Below are 17,090 nucleotides of genomic sequence, written 5' to 3' on the forward strand. Positions count from 1 at the left end.
TTTTTTTTTTTTTTTTTTTTTTTTTTTTTTTTTTTTTTTTTTTTTTTTTTTTTTTTGCTGTTTTGCTGTTTTGCAGGGCCTTTGGATTCAGAGGAATATTAGGATTGTTAAAGCAATTGGGAAATCCTAGGAAGAGGTGTAGTCTATTGCCAGGCTTAATGCTTCTCCTCGACTTTGAGCATTAGTCTCCAAGAGCTTTTGTAATTATCCGTTGTCTCACACAATTTTGGATCAGAGCTCATTATTTGTATAGTAGTTCAGGTGGCTTAACTCCTTTTGTGGGGGTTTTTTTTTTTTTATTTATTTATTTATCATTTTGTATTCTTTCATTTTTCTTTTCTCGATAGAAATTTAGATTTTCCATCTAAAGAACTTCCCCAAGGAAGTCGGTTATTTTCTTATTTTTGTATTAATGCAATCAGTACAGTGAGACCTATAACTTCTACATATTTTCCATCCGTAAATCCAAGCTTTACTTCAACAAAGCTTTTAAAAAAAACTTTAAACTTACTTCCTGCTACAGCCTAAAACTTACCGCTTATTAATCAATGGCTTATTTCATTTGAAGAACTGACAGTTTAGTTTCCCTCCATCAATTGCACCTAATATGGGTTATCTCATATTGCAGATCATTGTAACGATTCAATATATATTATATTCCGATGGAAGAATTCAAAGAATTTCTGTTAATCACCTCTTTTTTCATAGAAAGTGTTTCAGCTGCAGCCAGATTGGAATTAAACAAACATTCCCCACTTCAGTGGAGTATGCATGACAGTTATAACTGCAGCATATGAAAAATAGACAAAGAACGAACATAATATAATCAATTATTGTGCGACTTGAAGCAAAAAGAGAAGGAACAATACCCTTCCCATGCATAATCTTCTCCCAAAGTTTCTGGAGGTTGAGCTGCCATGACAAGTCCTTGTTTATAATATCTGACGAAGTCACCGAATTACTGGAAGAGACTTTGCTATATGTTGACATGGTAGGGACAAAAAGGGCTTTCGAAAAATGAACACCTAAAGATGAAAGACCGAAGTCAGAAAAATGGGTTCAAAATCTCAAAACCCGGCAAAAATTGACTTGAAAGTAAGATCAATGAGAGCATCCCTGTTAACCATTTTTCCAGTTATAATGAACAGAAGGACACCTTTTATGATGTTAAGATTTCAAATTGTGCTGATGAAAACGAAAACTACTTTAGAACAACCACTGTTAAACATACAAATAGATCGGCGTGTTAAAATTCTATCAGCAGCTTCGCAAAAATCACCACGGACATCTTCACTCAGCAAGATACCATGCCATAAGGCAGTTAGATCCTTAACATAAATTTGATGACCAGATGGATTAAATTGCCTACTGCAACTTGCATGGACTCTTCTCCATTACAAGTTGAACATCTTAAGATAAAATCTGAAAGAAGAATCCCCAACTTCTGTTATCTCCGTGCATTATGTGCAATATTGACGATGACATCATTAATATATCATGTTGCATTCGCTTTTTTACAGTGAAAAAGTTCATATTATGTATATATCTTAATGAAAACAACGGATGTCTTTTGTGAAGATTTCAATCCCCGGCCTATGCACCATAAGTGGAGGAAAACATGGCTCAAGGTACACCTATGCGTAAGGGGAAGAAAAATTGGATTGTGATTATAACTGCTATCTATGGGTTATTTAGGTTGATAAAAGCCGAATAAAAAAATAAAATCACAAGAGTACAAGCATAATACCTGAGGAAGCACATGTATTCACAAGTCGTGGAAATAAGATTTCAGGGTCTCTCATTTCCATGCAATTGAATAGGAGAATCTACAGACCAGGAAAAATTAATTTAACCGTCTTTTACATTATCAAAATTTAATAAGTCACCAATATAAGTTGAAGTAAAAAACTGGAATGGGAGGGATTCATCAGTAACGCTGAAAAGAAATCTCAAATGCCACAGTACAATGTTAACTGTGGAAATTACCTGCTTTGACAACTTTGTGGACTCAGCTTCCTGCAGGACTTTTACATCATCCTTTCCCGAATCTCTGTCCACATTTTCAGCACTAAAACAATGTAACGACTTATGATTTCCCTTCACAACACTAGAGAACCAGTTAGCACAAGCCTCCATGCTTTCTGGGCTATGAGCTCCATCCAAATAGAATATTAAATCTCCATTCGAGTTTTCAGACTGTGTTGAAGAATTAAATGATGATGCATAACAATCATAAACTGTCTGTGCTCTCCCAGAAAGATTTGCTGTTGAAAGACCTCTAAGAAATGCATCTGGTATTTTGGCCACTTTGAAACCCTGATTTTCGCACAAGACAAATACAGTGAAATGGCTTAAATATCTATGTTTTAGAACATAAATTTTAAAATAAAAATAATAAAGAGAAAAAAAGAAGAAGAAGAAGAAGAAGAGAGAGGAAGAATGAAGAAAGAAGAAAGAAGATTGCAGCAGTTTGAAGGGAAAAGATCAACTCAACATTGATTAAGAGTAGACACAAAATCCTCTAGTTCCTAGATAAAATAGTTATCGCATAAAACATTTTATGATATCATCCAAATTTCATTCTGATAAATGGGGATGCATGCACGTATGGCAGGTGAAGCACATGCATTATATACAACATGCATGTCAACAGGGAGGGGGGAAGAACAGACCAAGCAACTTAACACCTCCAGTCACTATAACTCCCATTTCCTAAATGCCACGACCAACAATTCAAGAAGAAACCATCAACAAAAACGTCATGTCAAGCATAAAGTAAAATATGAAGATAAGACCAACATTTAGGAACATCCTTTCCCAGTTTCCAGTCCTCTGAAGCCAACATTTACAAAGGGAAACAGCAAGACCAGAATTAACAAGCTGATGATCACCAGACATGCCAAGCTTCAATCCATCTAGCTTTTTATGGTCAAGCGGTTCAGCTACCTCTAATGGGATCTGCAATCGGTAAGCATAGGTCAATGTCCAATGAAGTTCCGTATCATGAGTTTTCATAACCCCACATAAAATGTGCACATTGTATATTCTAGACATTTCTATTAATACTTTGAAATATTGAGAGCTGAACTTGTACTACCGCAAGTAGAATTTTAGCCTATCTCTATGAAATTCTCTTCAGCTATGTTTGGGCTTTATTGGTGATTTCGTTGAATAAAAGAAATACAGAAGTATAAGGGGATATCAAAGAGTTACATAGAAGATCTCTAATTGGTGTGCATGGAAGATCAACCATAGTTACAAAATAGCTTGGAGCTCATGCATGATACAACAATAAGAACCAGAGCGCAAAGTAGAATCCAGTAAAGTGCTGAACGAGAACACGACAAGCATTAACCTGGAGGACTTTCTTCTGATAAAACCAAAGAAAATTCAACAAAATGCTGATCAATGTGTCTGGGCTTTACTGATACCAATACACAATGATACGAGGCTTTTATCACTGTTATAACATGCATTAAAACTCTTAACTACAAGATTCTTGAATGTTTTCAGAGAAAGCTCTACAAGTATTTCACTGCTTAATTGTTTGCTCAAAAATCTAGTTGAAAAAGAAATTCATTTCATCATTTTATTCAAAATTCACGAGTATTAACATGCAAACTCGAGAATCGTGAAGCTGCTTATAAGCCAAAGATAGCTTGAGTTGCATTGAATCTTGTCTTGAAAGGAAGAAAATTACCATCAACTCACGTGCCTTGTTCTGGATAACATCCATTGCTTCTGGAAGCTGTGGTACTGTGAATGCAGGAACTCGAGGCTTTACATGGATACAAGATGTGAAGCTGACTTAGAATACGAGTAAAAATCAAGCATGGCACAAAATATCTTTATATTTTTTTTCTTAAAACTGCAATTTTGTATACTCAAAGAAGAATATTGCACTAATCCACTAAAGAAAAATAAGCAACAGCCATGCATAACACTTGGTGCAATATTAGTGCATTTCATTCTTCAAAACTGTGATTCTAAAGTAAGAAATCCTAGGTGGTCATATTTATTTTTCTTTTTACAAGAAACATCAAAATGGTATATTCCAAAAAAAGGACAAGAACAGCCTAATGGCAGGGGTAGAGGGAACCCCTCCCCCCCAAACAGAGATATACAATGAGAGCCTGTCCTAGGTGGTCATATTTAGAAAAAAATAAAAAATCATGTTATTGCAAAGGCTTACATTGACACTGTACCTTGAGAATTCCAGCCTTGTGCGAAGCAATCTGGCTTAGCGAGTTTCCTGAAACATGTGTCACTGTCAGAATCTGGTCGAAGCAACCAACTTAAATTCACAGGTAATTCATTTTTTGTTTTGCATTGATGCTCAAACCAGATTTATAACAATTGGAGCATTAGTTTGTTTCAAGCATTCATACTGCAAGCCATCTCCATCTCATGCTTGAATGGTTTTCCCCGAAAATTAACATTAAAAAATTTTAACCAAAAAGCTTAAGGTAGAAAATCATGACTAGTAAGATAGATATGCCTAATAACTCCATGTGGTCCATCCCAAGCGAAGTGATGCCACAGACTATAGGTTCTTCTATCTGCACAATAACCACCAATTGATCAATCAATTTTTATTAATCTTAAGATTTCATAGTTACTAGTTTTCAATCTCAAAAACTTTTGGAATAAACCAATTCTAATAGACAGAGCATACCACATTTGTTGAATCGTACATTCCCCCAAGACCAACTTCAATAATTGCAACGTCAACCTATTGAGATAAAATCAATAATTCCATAATGAAAAATAAAGGAAAAAGGCCAACAAAAAGGAAAATAAGGATGTAACTCTGTAATCCAAGTTACTTGAACATGTTTAGAAAAACTAATCCTCAAATTGATCAGGTTTAAAACGTTGTTAACTGGTTATGAGGGAGCTTCGTTTGTAGGAAAAGAACAAGTAGATTCTACGAAACTCATTAGTTGACAAAATGAATATAAGTTCCATACTTGTTGGACACATGTTAAACACTTATTAAGCTCAATAAACCACACGTGTTGGACACTCATGTACATTTAGCCAACAATTATCAAACACGTCTACACTATATTAAATGGTGGGATAGTTGAGAAGCAATTTTGGACATATTTACTCTTTTTATAATTTAAAAATTCCAAACTTGTCCCTAATAATGAAAGACTCGTCTGTCGTGCATAAATTGGCTAATTTACACTAGAGTACGCTATGTCTAGTTGAGTGTGAGCTAAATATATAAGCCTCCCCACCATCCTCCAGCACATCTCTCTGTTCACCAGTTCTTCTTTTGACTCTTCCAAATTCTTATGTGGATCAATTGGCACTATCGCAAGTTTACATTTGCCTTTTCTTATTTCCATCAATAAATTCATCACATATTTTTGTTGTGATATAAGATGTTTTGGGCTGAGTATGCGACTTCAATACAGAAAAAGTACTTTAGCCTTCTAAGTTCTTTAATCTCGAATTCTCTCATCACTTTCCCCCCAAGTTCAATCTCTTCTTCTTCGTTATCTGTAGTGACTATGGTGTCATCTACATACACTAGAAGCATTGTAGCTCTCTTTGCTTCTTAGCTTTTGATAAAGAGAGTGATCTCCTTGACTTTTCTCAGTCTAAACACTTCTCGAGTTTTTTCAAACCCTGGGGGAGTACTCATGTAGTTTTGCTCATCTAGATCATCGTGAAGGAATGTATTCTTCACATCGCATAGTGAGAGCTGTCAATTTAAGTCGGCAACCAACGATAACAATATTCTTATGGTATTCAAAGTCTATAATCCAAGACTACAGTGCTTCTAGTGTATGTAGATGACATCCAAACTAAGGTAGTGTACCAAAGTCTATAATCCAAGATTTAATCTCACTTATCTCAAAAGAATTTATACAAACTCCTCTCCCTATCAATCAAGTTGCTTCTCTCCTACAACAGGTCTCGGATTTCTTAGGTAGTATGGTGGACCTCCCTTTTCTTTTAGCGGTAGCCAGTCTTCTTCATCTCGGCAGGCCACCTATGGATTCCTCCAACTCAATGAATGAAAACTAACAGAGCACTCTGCCTAAAATAGAGTGTTTTTGCATCATAATTGACTTTAAATATCCTTTTTGGCAAGACGTTAGTTTGGATATATCTCAAAAATTTTTACATGTGGCATTGCATCATAAATACTTATCATAAGCTAAAACAAAATTTTAGCATGAGAGTTATTTGAAGTTTATAGATATATATATACATTGATCAAAATGTTGATGATGATAGAAGAAGAAGAAGAAATGGACATTAAAGATGCAAGGTCACCAGATGGTGCATTGAAAGAAGAAAAGGAAATGAACTTGGCTTTTGGTGCTTTATTTTTATCCTTTTCATAACGACAAAGAAGAAATTATAATAAAATCCCACCTGAGACAGACTAAATCAACGAGTCAAACACCCTTCAGGAAACGAGGCTTTCTTCCAAGTCAAAGAAAGTTTATGCCAAAGAACACTAAGCCATATTAGTTTCTGGGAGGACAAAGTCTAATAGGTTTGAAGAAACCTATTTAAGCTTGCAGAGGACTACTTCTCTGCCGTCTCTATTCTTTCACCATTCATAATAATATATTGGAAAGGAATAGAGAAGCTAGTAGCAGAAGATAGTGAATTGTACGAAAGATCCTTCATATATCATGCTATGACATTAAAAGTCCATGACATTCATGATGTTCAATTCTTGCATAAATCATAAGTTCTTGCAAAAGTAGAACAAGGGAATGAAAGCAATCATTGCAACTACCCCTAGACTGTTTAAAATAGGAGCTATATTAACTGAAACTAAAGTCATTTACCTCTTCATCTATGAATATTTTAAAAGCCAACAATGTAAGAAACTGAAATAGTGCAGGCATTGGCAGATGTTCTGTAACACTTTCCTGCAAATTAACACCCAAAATCACAAAACTGAAGGTTGTAGTTTGCATACTGGCAAAAGAAAAATTAGGCACACACATCGTTGAATTGTAATTTGTACCCTTATCTTTTTCTTTCTTTTCATCTATGAACGAAAATTTTGTTTCTTGTTCCAAAAAATTAGGAAACGAAAATACACCAGAGATAGCTATGCCATGTAAGGAACAGAAAGTAAGAATATTGAAGCACAAGCTAGAATCTCAGCCAGTATAAGACAAAATATCAATTTATTATTCACACATAATTCAACTGAATCATTGAACTATTCAAATATTGAAGTTTTCACAAATTCTGTTTCCAACTATTACTCCAACGCACTCCTCCTAAATGCTAGAAGATTGATATATGTGCATCTTCCTTCACAAGTGACTGACTCGTCAATTCCAAATAAACTCAACAAGTTAGCTTTTTTTCTGTTTTTGTCTTGGAAACTTCATCAAAACATTTCATCAATAATCAAAGAGGATGCAAGAGATTATAAATCAGTACCAATGTGGGTAAGTTGGTTAAGGCAGAAGTAGTATTCTTGTTTGATACTTTCCCGTACATCTACAGTTGACTAAACCATCTGGACATGCAAATGATGTATATACTCATTGTAATTCTTATAAATCATGACCGTGCAAAAAAGCTTAGCTAGAGCCTGCATCAAATGCCTTTCAAAGAGAATCGAATTGAAGTAAGAAATAGCAACAATACCTTCAATTGTCTCCAGCATGCCCAGAAGTAATGCAGAAATTTATCTTCTGATATATCCAATCTGATTGTTCCATTCAAAGTGAGATTGTAAAAAATATATATATATTAGATAAAGTAAGAAATACAACTTCAACAAAGTTAATGAGCTTGAAAATAATAAGTAAACGGAGAGCTTCCTAATAATTTCTCAGTGTGTCACATGTACATGATGTTTGTGTTTTATGATAGAAAGAGAGGGATGGGTGAGATGAGACATGTTTTTTGCTAAATACCAACATATATTTCAACACTAACCCATTTATACGAAATCTCTCACGCACATCAATGAGATGAGGGGAAGTGAAAAGTCCAGTTCGAAGACCACATTCCCGTAAAATTGCTTCAGAAAAGGTGCATGTGGAACCCTGAATTCATACAGATCAGGTGAAAATGAAAAGAGGATTAAAGAATACTGCAATACTGAGGCCCTGCTTATTCTTTAACCAGGTATTGATGTTCCTTTTTCTGCACCAGCAAGATATGAATGATGGACCAAAAGTTATTTTATTTTACTTTGGAGAGCCATTAAACCATCACAATATAGTTATCTTTTGGCCCACAAATTTTCTCATACATTTTTAGTTCGCTCCATTATTTGACGAAACTTATGTAAAAAATTGTAGCATGAAAACTAGCCAACTCATTCATTGTATTGATAAGAAAAAAGTATGAATGCAAAATGAATATGGATAGCATGTCATTTTTTACAAAAAAAAAAAAATGATACTTCTCATTGACATAATGAAATGTTACCAACAAAATTTATTACAGGAGGAATTAACAGAAGAAAAAAAAAAAACCCAAGCATTGAGAAGAATTTGTTGGGAAACACATATTTCATTGATAGTATGAAATATTACCAAAATTCAAACCCTAGCTTTAGAGGATTGCGAAAAATTCATCTCGAGTGCTAGAAGATCATGAAGAGACTAAAAAGTGCAAAGTCCCTCTCCAGGTATGCATACTTCTATATAAGTCTCATTCATAGTGACCATGATCACATTCAATAAAAACCAAAACCAATTCCTCCTCCTTAATATCATTCTTTTCCTTAGAGAAGGCCATAATGAAGCTCATGATAGACACCTTATTCCCATCGAAGCTAAAAAAACGCCCTCTTGATTTCCTTCATACTAAAAGGAGTCTCCAACCCATACCTATCCCTAATGAAATAAAATGGAACAACAATTTAAACCTTCCAAGAACGGTCTCGGACAAACAGATGGGGAATAAGTGAGGCAAAGGCAGACAAGAGTTGCCCCTCAAGTTCTTTGTCCCCAACCAATACTTTCCCGGGTGTTTTTTCAAGAGTGAGACAGCCTTCAAGAACTTAAACGAGAGGTGCAAAGAAACTAAAGAGTTTTTTTTTCCCTCCCTCATTTTAGTGTGGGAGATGCAAAACAGGAAAACATAAATAATTTTTTTATAAATTGAAACGTGGTCTAATATTATTCAGTCAGACATTTTCCAATTAGGCAATACCATGCTAAAGCCTATCCAGAAATACTCAACACTATCACTATCACCCCCTTCCTTTCTTCTTTACTCATCTTGTGGATTTTGAATTGTTAGGCTTCGAAAATCTATCCACTTCATAATTCTTTACATCAAACATTAGCGACTACACTCAACTGCCCCACACCCAAAACCATCACATATCCAACTGTTTGCCTTTTTCCCCTCCCTCTACACCATCAGAGACCATGCATTCTAAATCCTCTTGCTACATCAACGGTCCTTTATGAGGTAGTAACATTTTGTACCTCCCCCATCAAAGTTCCTAATCAAGACTCAACTTATTCAATTAACAATGGATACAAAATCCCCAAAGAAGTAAAACAAGCTAGTAGCCCCTACCTATTTCCTGAAACTATTCCCTCCCTAACCTCATGCTATTTTGTACATATTTTTACTCTCTTTCCCCATATGTGACCTACAGTAACATTATGTTAAAGAACTTACACAAAAAATTGAAATTAGGATTAAACTTAAAAAATTAGAAAAACACCTCCATGCCCTTTATTGCAATTTACACTACTTCGCTCCTTCCTTATCTTGTTCGGGTAGCTCACGCTGCCTTGAGCACAAGTAAAACACACGAGAGGCTTATTCCCTATCATCTTTCTTCCTTCCTTTCTTTCTTTCTTTCTTTCTTTTTTAGTTGGCTTCTTTTGTTGGATTTTTCATTTGTCTTTGATGAAAATTTGTTTTTCATTCATTTATAAAGACTTAAATACCATAACATAAAATTTTCATTGATTGAGGCAAAAAGAGGTTATGAAATAAACTATACTCCAATGATCTTCTAACCTAAGTTTTATTCCTCACCTGCAATATGTATAAGCAATATTAAAGGTAGAAAATAGAATACCTTTCCCTTAGTTCCAGCCACGTGAATAATTTTTAGTTTCTTTACACATTCTACTAGGTCTAGAATCTGCAAAAGAAACATAAGCATTGTGATTTAATCTTTATAAAGTGGTTCAAGTGGTATGATAGGCAAACTCAAATGATCATTTCCACTCTTCTCTATTGTGACAATAGTAAATATTTAAAAAGAGCAATCATGCTAAATAATTGACCAACAAATTTTTTATCACATATTCACAATATCAGATAAGCAATGTTGAAACGTTTTACTTTCATGATTTCTTCATTAGAGTCTGATGTCAGAAGAGTTACCTCAATGTACTTTCTCATCCTTTCTAATTTTGTCTTGCTCCTGATTACTGGAGTCATTGCTCCACGACTTTTCTGTGTTATCAAGGACGAAAGTGCTTCCAGAGCAGATTCATAGGAAGATGACTGAGGCAAATTGTTTCTCATTTTTTTCCCCAAGTAACAGCCTCTATACCTTTCAGAAACCTATCACATCATTGTAAAACAAATAAGATTTTCGGAAACGCGAAATCAATAATCAAAAATCATGTTGAGCAAGTGCCAAAGAAGACACCAAATCTTTCTAAGTAGACAAACCTCACAAAACAAGAGAGAGGTGAGAGAGGAGAATTGAGAAGGGAAGAGATGGTGCTTTACTGAATAGCCTCCCAGATATTCTATTCCATCCAGGGTTTTCTAAAGCACAAGGCCCATTGAAGTGTAATAGTATTTTGGAACCTAAGAGTAAGTGCAAGCATCAGGGAGGCAAGGCATAGGGAATATTCAGAAATTGGTAATTTATAATACAACAAGAAAAATGTAGTATTTTGAAGTAGAGAAAAGAAATAACTAAAGAAATGAAGGCTTCACCAAAGGGATTATTGGGTTTTGTTTAAAAAAAGATAAGCAGGGGGGGAAACTCCAAGCATGTGCTAACGCTCTAATGAATAGATGGCTTTCTAAACTCAATATCTTGAGAATGAGATTGTGTGAGGAACAACTTCGGACCACTAACCCATTATTCTAGAGACCAGTGGTTTCAAGTGAGATCAAATGCTTTCAAATTCCGAAGGCGCCGATTATAAATCAATCAATATTCAACAATAATGAGAACAAAGAAGAAGAATTGTGTGTTGTTAAGCTAGATTGGAAAACAAAACCTTAGTAATTTTGCACATCAGAAGAAGAAAGTACAAATTCAAACTTAGGTTTCAACCTATTCTTCAAATTCTCATTACAAGACGAAGCACCGACTGATAGGGATAAGAAAGCAGCAGTTCCATCTCACTCTACCTCCACCTCTACCGATTCAGTAAAGTAGATGATGAAGCTAAACATTGAATAAACAAAATCACAGAAAGAACAGGTAGAGCAAAAGAAAAAAAAAAAAAAAGTAAGAGGTATACATACAGAAACGCAGAAATGCGAAGAAACTGGAGTAAGGGCTGCCCTCAGATTGGGGAGATTAGAAGCGCGAAGCCGCCATGAGCAAGAATCCGAATCTGGAGCAATATAATATACGTATGTCCGTACTTTTTTTGCCGTTGAAACTGGTGTCTTGAGGATGAAATTTGGATGGTTAAATTTCCGTTTTTTCCCCATAAATATTGATATTTTCATCCACATTTTTAATACAATTTTGTTTTTATTAAAATTGAGACAAAAGAACGAGAGAGGAGGAGGAGGATGAGGAGAAAGGAGAGAACGTTTTCATGGGCATTTGACGTCTTTTTCAACTTAGGGGTAAAAATGTAATTTCTTCCCGGTAAACAAATTATAATAATAAAATTTAAATAAAAAGACTGAAATTTACACCAAATAAATTATTATTATTATGGAATTTTTTTAACATTTTTGGTACCATACAATTAAAATATATTCCAATAAAAAATTAATAATAAGAAATTTGATTTTTTATTATGTAAATAATTTTAAAATATTTATTAGTAATTATATTGTAATTAATATACGAATCTCCTGATACTATCCAACCTGAACATAATTTCTGGTTGGACATAAGTTCATCCAACCTGAACATAATTTCTGGTTGGACATAAGTTCATATGGTGCCAAATGTGGAACTTATAAGCCTCCGCCGAACCTTCGTTCTCAGTCATAGCATCAAGAAAGTGTATCGCTTAAATATTTTTTGCTAAATTAAAAAAAAAAATACCCATAAACATTATATTTTATCTCAAAAATACTAATTTCAATAATACTTTAAACTTTTAACATAATTTAAAAAATATTCTTACCATAAAAACACTTGTTCTATGTTTAAAAAATACTTTTGAAAACACTTGTTCTATGTTTAAAAAATACTTTTGAAATTAAGGTATTAATTTTTATGAAAAAAAGATTAAATAAGATTTTAATATTTTTTAGATTTTTTAAGTTTAAGAGTGAAGCATATACAGCTCATCTGGTGCATCTAGAAGTATATATAGCAAAGAAGGATGAAGACAGTGAAGCATACAGCTCATCTGATGCATCTACAAGTTCTTGTGCTATTCTTCATATTCACAATCCAACTCTCCAAACTTCTCAAAATCACAACAAATTTCACAATATATGAACCATGGAAGTAACCCTTTTTCTCTGCCAGACCAAACACAAAAAATAATATGAAATAAAGAACTGAAAGGAAGTAAATAACTTGTAGGATTCTCACTTTCTGGTTGTTGGATTAACGGTCTCGAAAGCGTGTATGAGCAAGTCGACTTTTCGCTTACGAGCAGGAGTGAGTTTGGCCACGGCCTGTCGAAGTGCGTAATCAAGCATCCATTCCTCTGCGTTCTTTCTATCTTCTGTGTCTTGATGCCTCAGCTGAACTTTCTCTGATTCTGCATCTTGCTCCACACCCAAAAAGTTTGGTCGTTTTGGATTGAATTTCTTTACTTTTTCCATTGCTTTGATAAATCTCTTCAGAAGAATCACTTTTTTCAGATTGCTCCAATTCTTTAGAACTTGCTGATTGTGTTTTCTTCCCATGTTTTGCTCTTTTCCATCCTCCTCCTGGCTGTTCGCATCGACAGACTTCACCGGTCGTTCTTCGCTATTAGAATCAGTAGTATTGTGTACCTCTTTTCTTCTATCTGTTATTTCGGAGGCGTCTTGTTTCTCTTCTAATGCTTGGTCTCTATTCGAGTTGTCGGAGAATGATCGATCGTCAGGTGAGGTACTGTTTTCTGGAAGAGGGATATCGTCAATTGCTTCGTTTACTAGCTTTACTGCTTCAATGCATCGGAGCTTCACGTCTGGATCGTTCACAAACCCGTCTTCCATTTCCTTGTTTTGTTTTCTTGAAGAAAATTCCTTTTCATCTTTGTTAGTCTCCTGACTGACAAGAGGTTTCAAACCATCTTTAGCATCAATGCTCGAAGCCATGTGCTTGTATATCAAGAACCACATGCTTGCATTCTTTTTTGGCTCGAACTGTGTTTCATTTGCTTCACCAATGCTGGAAACAGATTCTGCTTGTGTGGAACCAGCTTTCAATTGAGCTATCCGACTTCTATCGAATATAGCCGCCCTTGTTTTTTCTAGTAGTTCATTTGCTGAGGTGCAATGTTCGAAATTATTGACTTCGGTCGATTTCTCGTGTTCTTCGGAAGTGAGGGTTCTAGCTATTGCTGATGTCTCATACTCTTCTGATGAGAGGCTTTTGGATGTATCAGATACTCCACCGGTTAAGCTGATCGAGCTATCGTTTTTGGATATTGTTTGGTCAGCCTCCAGATCTCCGTTATGAAGTAGTTCCGAGTTTAAACGTGCAATTACCCTTTTTGAAATCTTTAGAAGCTTTCCATTCACTGAAACTTCTTGATGGCTAGTGTCTTCTGGCTTCTTGGAGGTCTCATTATCTAAAATGGCATCTTTGACCTCTGGCAAGCGTATATCAACCGACACGGGATAGCCTCCTTTTACAGTGATCCCTTCTTCTACCTTATCGAGATTGCGAGTAGCAACGTCCCCTACTAGCTGCCACCCTCTACCAGTAGTTTCATGAACAGCTTGATCTTGTTCTGATTTCTCAAGATATTCTAAGTTTGCTTCATCTTTATTAAAGAACGTCATTGAATTCTGGTTTTCTAACTTGGTAATACTGTTTGCTTGGCCTGCAGATGCTTTGAAAATGTTCTTCATGTTCGAAAAGTTCCCAAGAACGGTATCATCAGCACCGTTTTGACGTTTGCTTTCTTTATCAGTTCCATCAGAAACTCCATGATCTTGTTGAGAATCTACAGGAGAAGCTACTTTGGTCCTGATGGGAGCCTCAACTCCAGGCAATGGAAGAACTGTTTCAAAAGCTTCTACAAGCAGAGAAACTCTCTTCTTCTGAGCTGGTTCTAATTTTGAGATAACCTGTTGTAATGCATAATCAAGCATCCATTCCTCGCTGTTTTTTCGTTCTTCTGTCGTTTGACGCTGGAGATGAACCTTCTCTTCTTCTGGGTCAGGATTAAGAGGTCGAAAACGTGGCTTCTGTGGGTTAATCTTCTTTACTTTCTCCAAAGCCTTGACAAATCTCTTGAGAAGGATTAGCTTTTTCAGGTTACTCCATCCCTTAGCTACTGACTTATTTGTTGACGTGTTTTCAATTGGCATTGTTTTCTTTTCTTCCATGGACGTTTTATTTTCGACTTTAGTTCCCATTTCGTCTCGATCTTGTGCAAGATCCTCTCCAGCAGAATGAGTACTGGAAGAAGGCATTAAGAAGCTTGATCCTCTAACTTCAGCCGGAATCCTTCCCCACAGCTTCTCTCCTGAATTCTCATCACGAGGTCGAGGGGATTGGTCTCGAATCTCCGGGAGAAGGATTCTATCAAAAGCATCTTGCACTAACTTAACAGCTTCCCTCTTGAAGAGCTCAAGTTTTCTATTGGCAGCTGCATCAGGAGACACATCTGCTCCTTCCTGATCTATATTGGTGACAAGCTTAAAGGAGCTGGAGTTGGTGTCTAATACCAATTTGTTGTCAACGTCCTTTGATGTTTCCTTCACCTGAAGAACAGGTAGTTCATTATCAGCATTGGCAGAGTCGCTGTCCACAACATTCTTATATACCAACTGCCACATTCTGACATACTTTGGATTAATCTCCTGCACTTCTGCTGTAATATTTAAGCTGATACTCGAGCTAGAGCTCGAACGCGATAGACTATCCATTTCCGCTGCCAAATCTCCCTTGAGCTTCTCACCAGCTTCACTTGGACAACTTTGACATCCCATTTGCTCATAATCAACAGCAGAAGAGCCCAAACTTTCCTTCAAGCTGCTGCATTCACCTGCATCAAAATTATCTTTCCCTTTCGAATCGGTATCCATAAGAACACTAGGACGGAATTCTTCCTCTACAGTGGATACCGGTTTGCCTGTGTTCTCATTAGCTACTTGTCCTTCTCTACTCACCATTTTGCTTGCTTGAATACCTTCCTTACGTTTTCCAGATTGTTTGGCTCGAAAAGGCGGTTCGCTCTCAGTCTTGTTTTTCTGAGCTCTCATGGCACGTTTCCTCATGGACTTGAAACGCTTCAATGGAGCAGCATTTCTATGAGAATGGCCATGGAGGGAACAGTAACTGTAAGGACAAATCTTCTTTACAGCAAGTTTTTCAGATTCTTTCTCTTCTCCAGGTTGGATCTCAATGTTATCAGAAAACTTAGAACCCTTGAGGGCTGAAGAACAAGTCATCTTTTCAACACATGATTCTGGATGTAACTCAGACATTTCCATTTTGGAATATTTCTTAGACTTGGAAGCAGCCAATTTCGCGAACTTCCTCACAGGTTTTAGTGATGCCTTTCTAGTTAACATTATCCCCGAGATCACCGAATTTGATTTTGAATAAACCGCAGAAACATCACTATTCTTTTGTCCATTATTCCGATTCCCTAATTTAGATCTGCGGGAACTTACCGGAGATTGCAATTCTCCTTGATCGGAAGATTTCCTTATCAATGTCCTTTTGAATCTAGAACTCGACATTCTCGCCATAGTCCTCGTAGGCTTTGAACCAGAGCGGCTTGCCACTGATTTCTGTTGCAAACAGTAGATTAAAAATCTCACTACAAAATCCACCATTATCAATCGCAAATACTCGAGAAACGAGAAATCGAAATCTGAGACAGACCTGAGAGTAGTTTCTTCTCGCTTCCGAGCTCCTAGTGGTCTTCATGAAATTCGGCGACGAATCAGAAACAGAATTTGTAGTAGAATCTCCATAGCTTGACGAAGAAGAAGAAGACGACGACGACGACGAAACAATACCGAAACTGAACTCAGATGTCCCTTCTCCAGCAGTTGATTTTTCCAAGCTCGGGATTCCATCTTCATTTCTGCGATCATCTTCCGATTGCGAGTGATGATGATGCCGACGATGATGAGAATCCACGTCGATCATTCTCTCGAATCAGCCACACCAGAATCAGAAATAGATTTAGGAAAAACAACGATCGGGCGAGGAAAACAAAGGATTGAAATCGTTCCTCGAAAGCAAATCTCAAGGTTATTGTATTGAATTGATCAGATTTGTAGTCTGCGGACGAGAATTTGAAGACGTATTTGAATGTGTGAGTAAAGAAAAGGATTTCTTGACTTGCACAAATGCACAAGCCTGCCAGGCCATGGCCTATGTCTACATTTTTATTCTGTAATTTGGTTGACCAGCCTTGCTGGGCTCCACCCAGGTTGACCAACACAGCTCAAACCCTTCTTGTTCTTCCATGCATCACAATAATATTAATATTATTTTTAGTAACAAATGTGTTCAGAAATATCTTATTTTTAGTTGCTTTAGTCAACCATTTGTTAGCAAAAATTGCTATTAGTTAGTTACTATACGCGTCTCGTTTTAATATAGTAAAAGAGTGTAAGATAAATCTAGTGTGTTTACTCCCGGTGTTCCCTTCTTACCAGTTTTAATGTAGTAAAGCTGGTGTGTTTGCTTCAGTTGTCCAGTTTCTACCCGTTTTAATATAGTAAAACAGTGTCAGATTACTGTCCGTCTTCTTGAATTGTTTTGAATTTCT

At 36.0% G+C, this 17,090-nt stretch overlaps 2 protein-coding genes across 5 annotated transcripts in view; both read right to left on the reverse strand.

The window, feature by feature from the left end:
* Positions 1–11,649, reverse strand: part of LOC111441573 (folylpolyglutamate synthase) — a 14,416-nt gene extending 2,767 nt beyond the window's left edge. For 2 of the 4 annotated variants that reach the window (XM_023078614.1, XM_023078617.1), the window contains exons 1-14: positions 11,470–11,649; positions 10,363–10,545; positions 10,052–10,117; positions 7,936–8,045; positions 7,642–7,702; positions 6,822–6,905; positions 4,676–4,732; positions 4,499–4,559; positions 4,206–4,252; positions 3,701–3,778; positions 2,800–2,958; positions 1,987–2,316; positions 1,748–1,826; positions 870–1,025 (exon numbers count right to left, since the gene is read on the reverse strand). In XM_023078614.1, the coding sequence (XP_022934382.1) occupies positions 870–1,025; positions 1,748–1,826; positions 1,987–2,316; positions 2,800–2,958; positions 3,701–3,778; positions 4,206–4,252; positions 4,499–4,559; positions 4,676–4,732; positions 6,822–6,905; positions 7,642–7,702; positions 7,936–8,045; positions 10,052–10,117; positions 10,363–10,506 (1,432 nt within the window). In that variant the 5' untranslated portion in view covers positions 10,507–10,545; positions 11,470–11,649. Of the gene's footprint in view, positions 1–869; positions 1,026–1,747; positions 1,827–1,986; positions 2,317–2,799; positions 2,959–3,700; positions 3,779–4,205; positions 4,253–4,498; positions 4,560–4,675; positions 4,733–6,821; positions 6,906–7,641; positions 7,703–7,935; positions 8,046–10,051; positions 10,118–10,362; positions 10,546–10,656; positions 10,798–11,465 lie in introns of all 4 variants that reach the window. The other 2 variants (XM_023078616.1, XM_023078615.1) reach the window with 2 other exon arrangements.
* An 854-nt stretch (positions 11,650–12,503) lies between these two features.
* On the reverse strand, positions 12,504–16,686 carry LOC111441572 (calmodulin binding protein PICBP-like). Its single transcript, XM_023078613.1, has 2 exons — positions 16,193–16,686; positions 12,504–16,098 (listed from the first exon to the last, which is right to left on the reverse strand). The coding sequence occupies exons 1-2, from the start codon at positions 16,460–16,462 to the stop codon at positions 12,727–12,729; spliced, it is 3,642 nt and encodes a 1,213-aa protein (XP_022934381.1). The 5' UTR covers positions 16,463–16,686; the 3' UTR covers positions 12,504–12,726.
* Positions 16,687–17,090: the final 404 nt, after the last annotated feature.

Source organism: Cucurbita moschata, unplaced genomic scaffold (assembly GCF_002738365.1).
Source record: "Cucurbita moschata cultivar Rifu unplaced genomic scaffold, Cmos_1.0 Cmo_Scf00004, whole genome shotgun sequence".
In the NCBI taxonomy this organism is placed as follows: domain Eukaryota; kingdom Viridiplantae; phylum Streptophyta; class Magnoliopsida; order Cucurbitales; family Cucurbitaceae; genus Cucurbita; species Cucurbita moschata.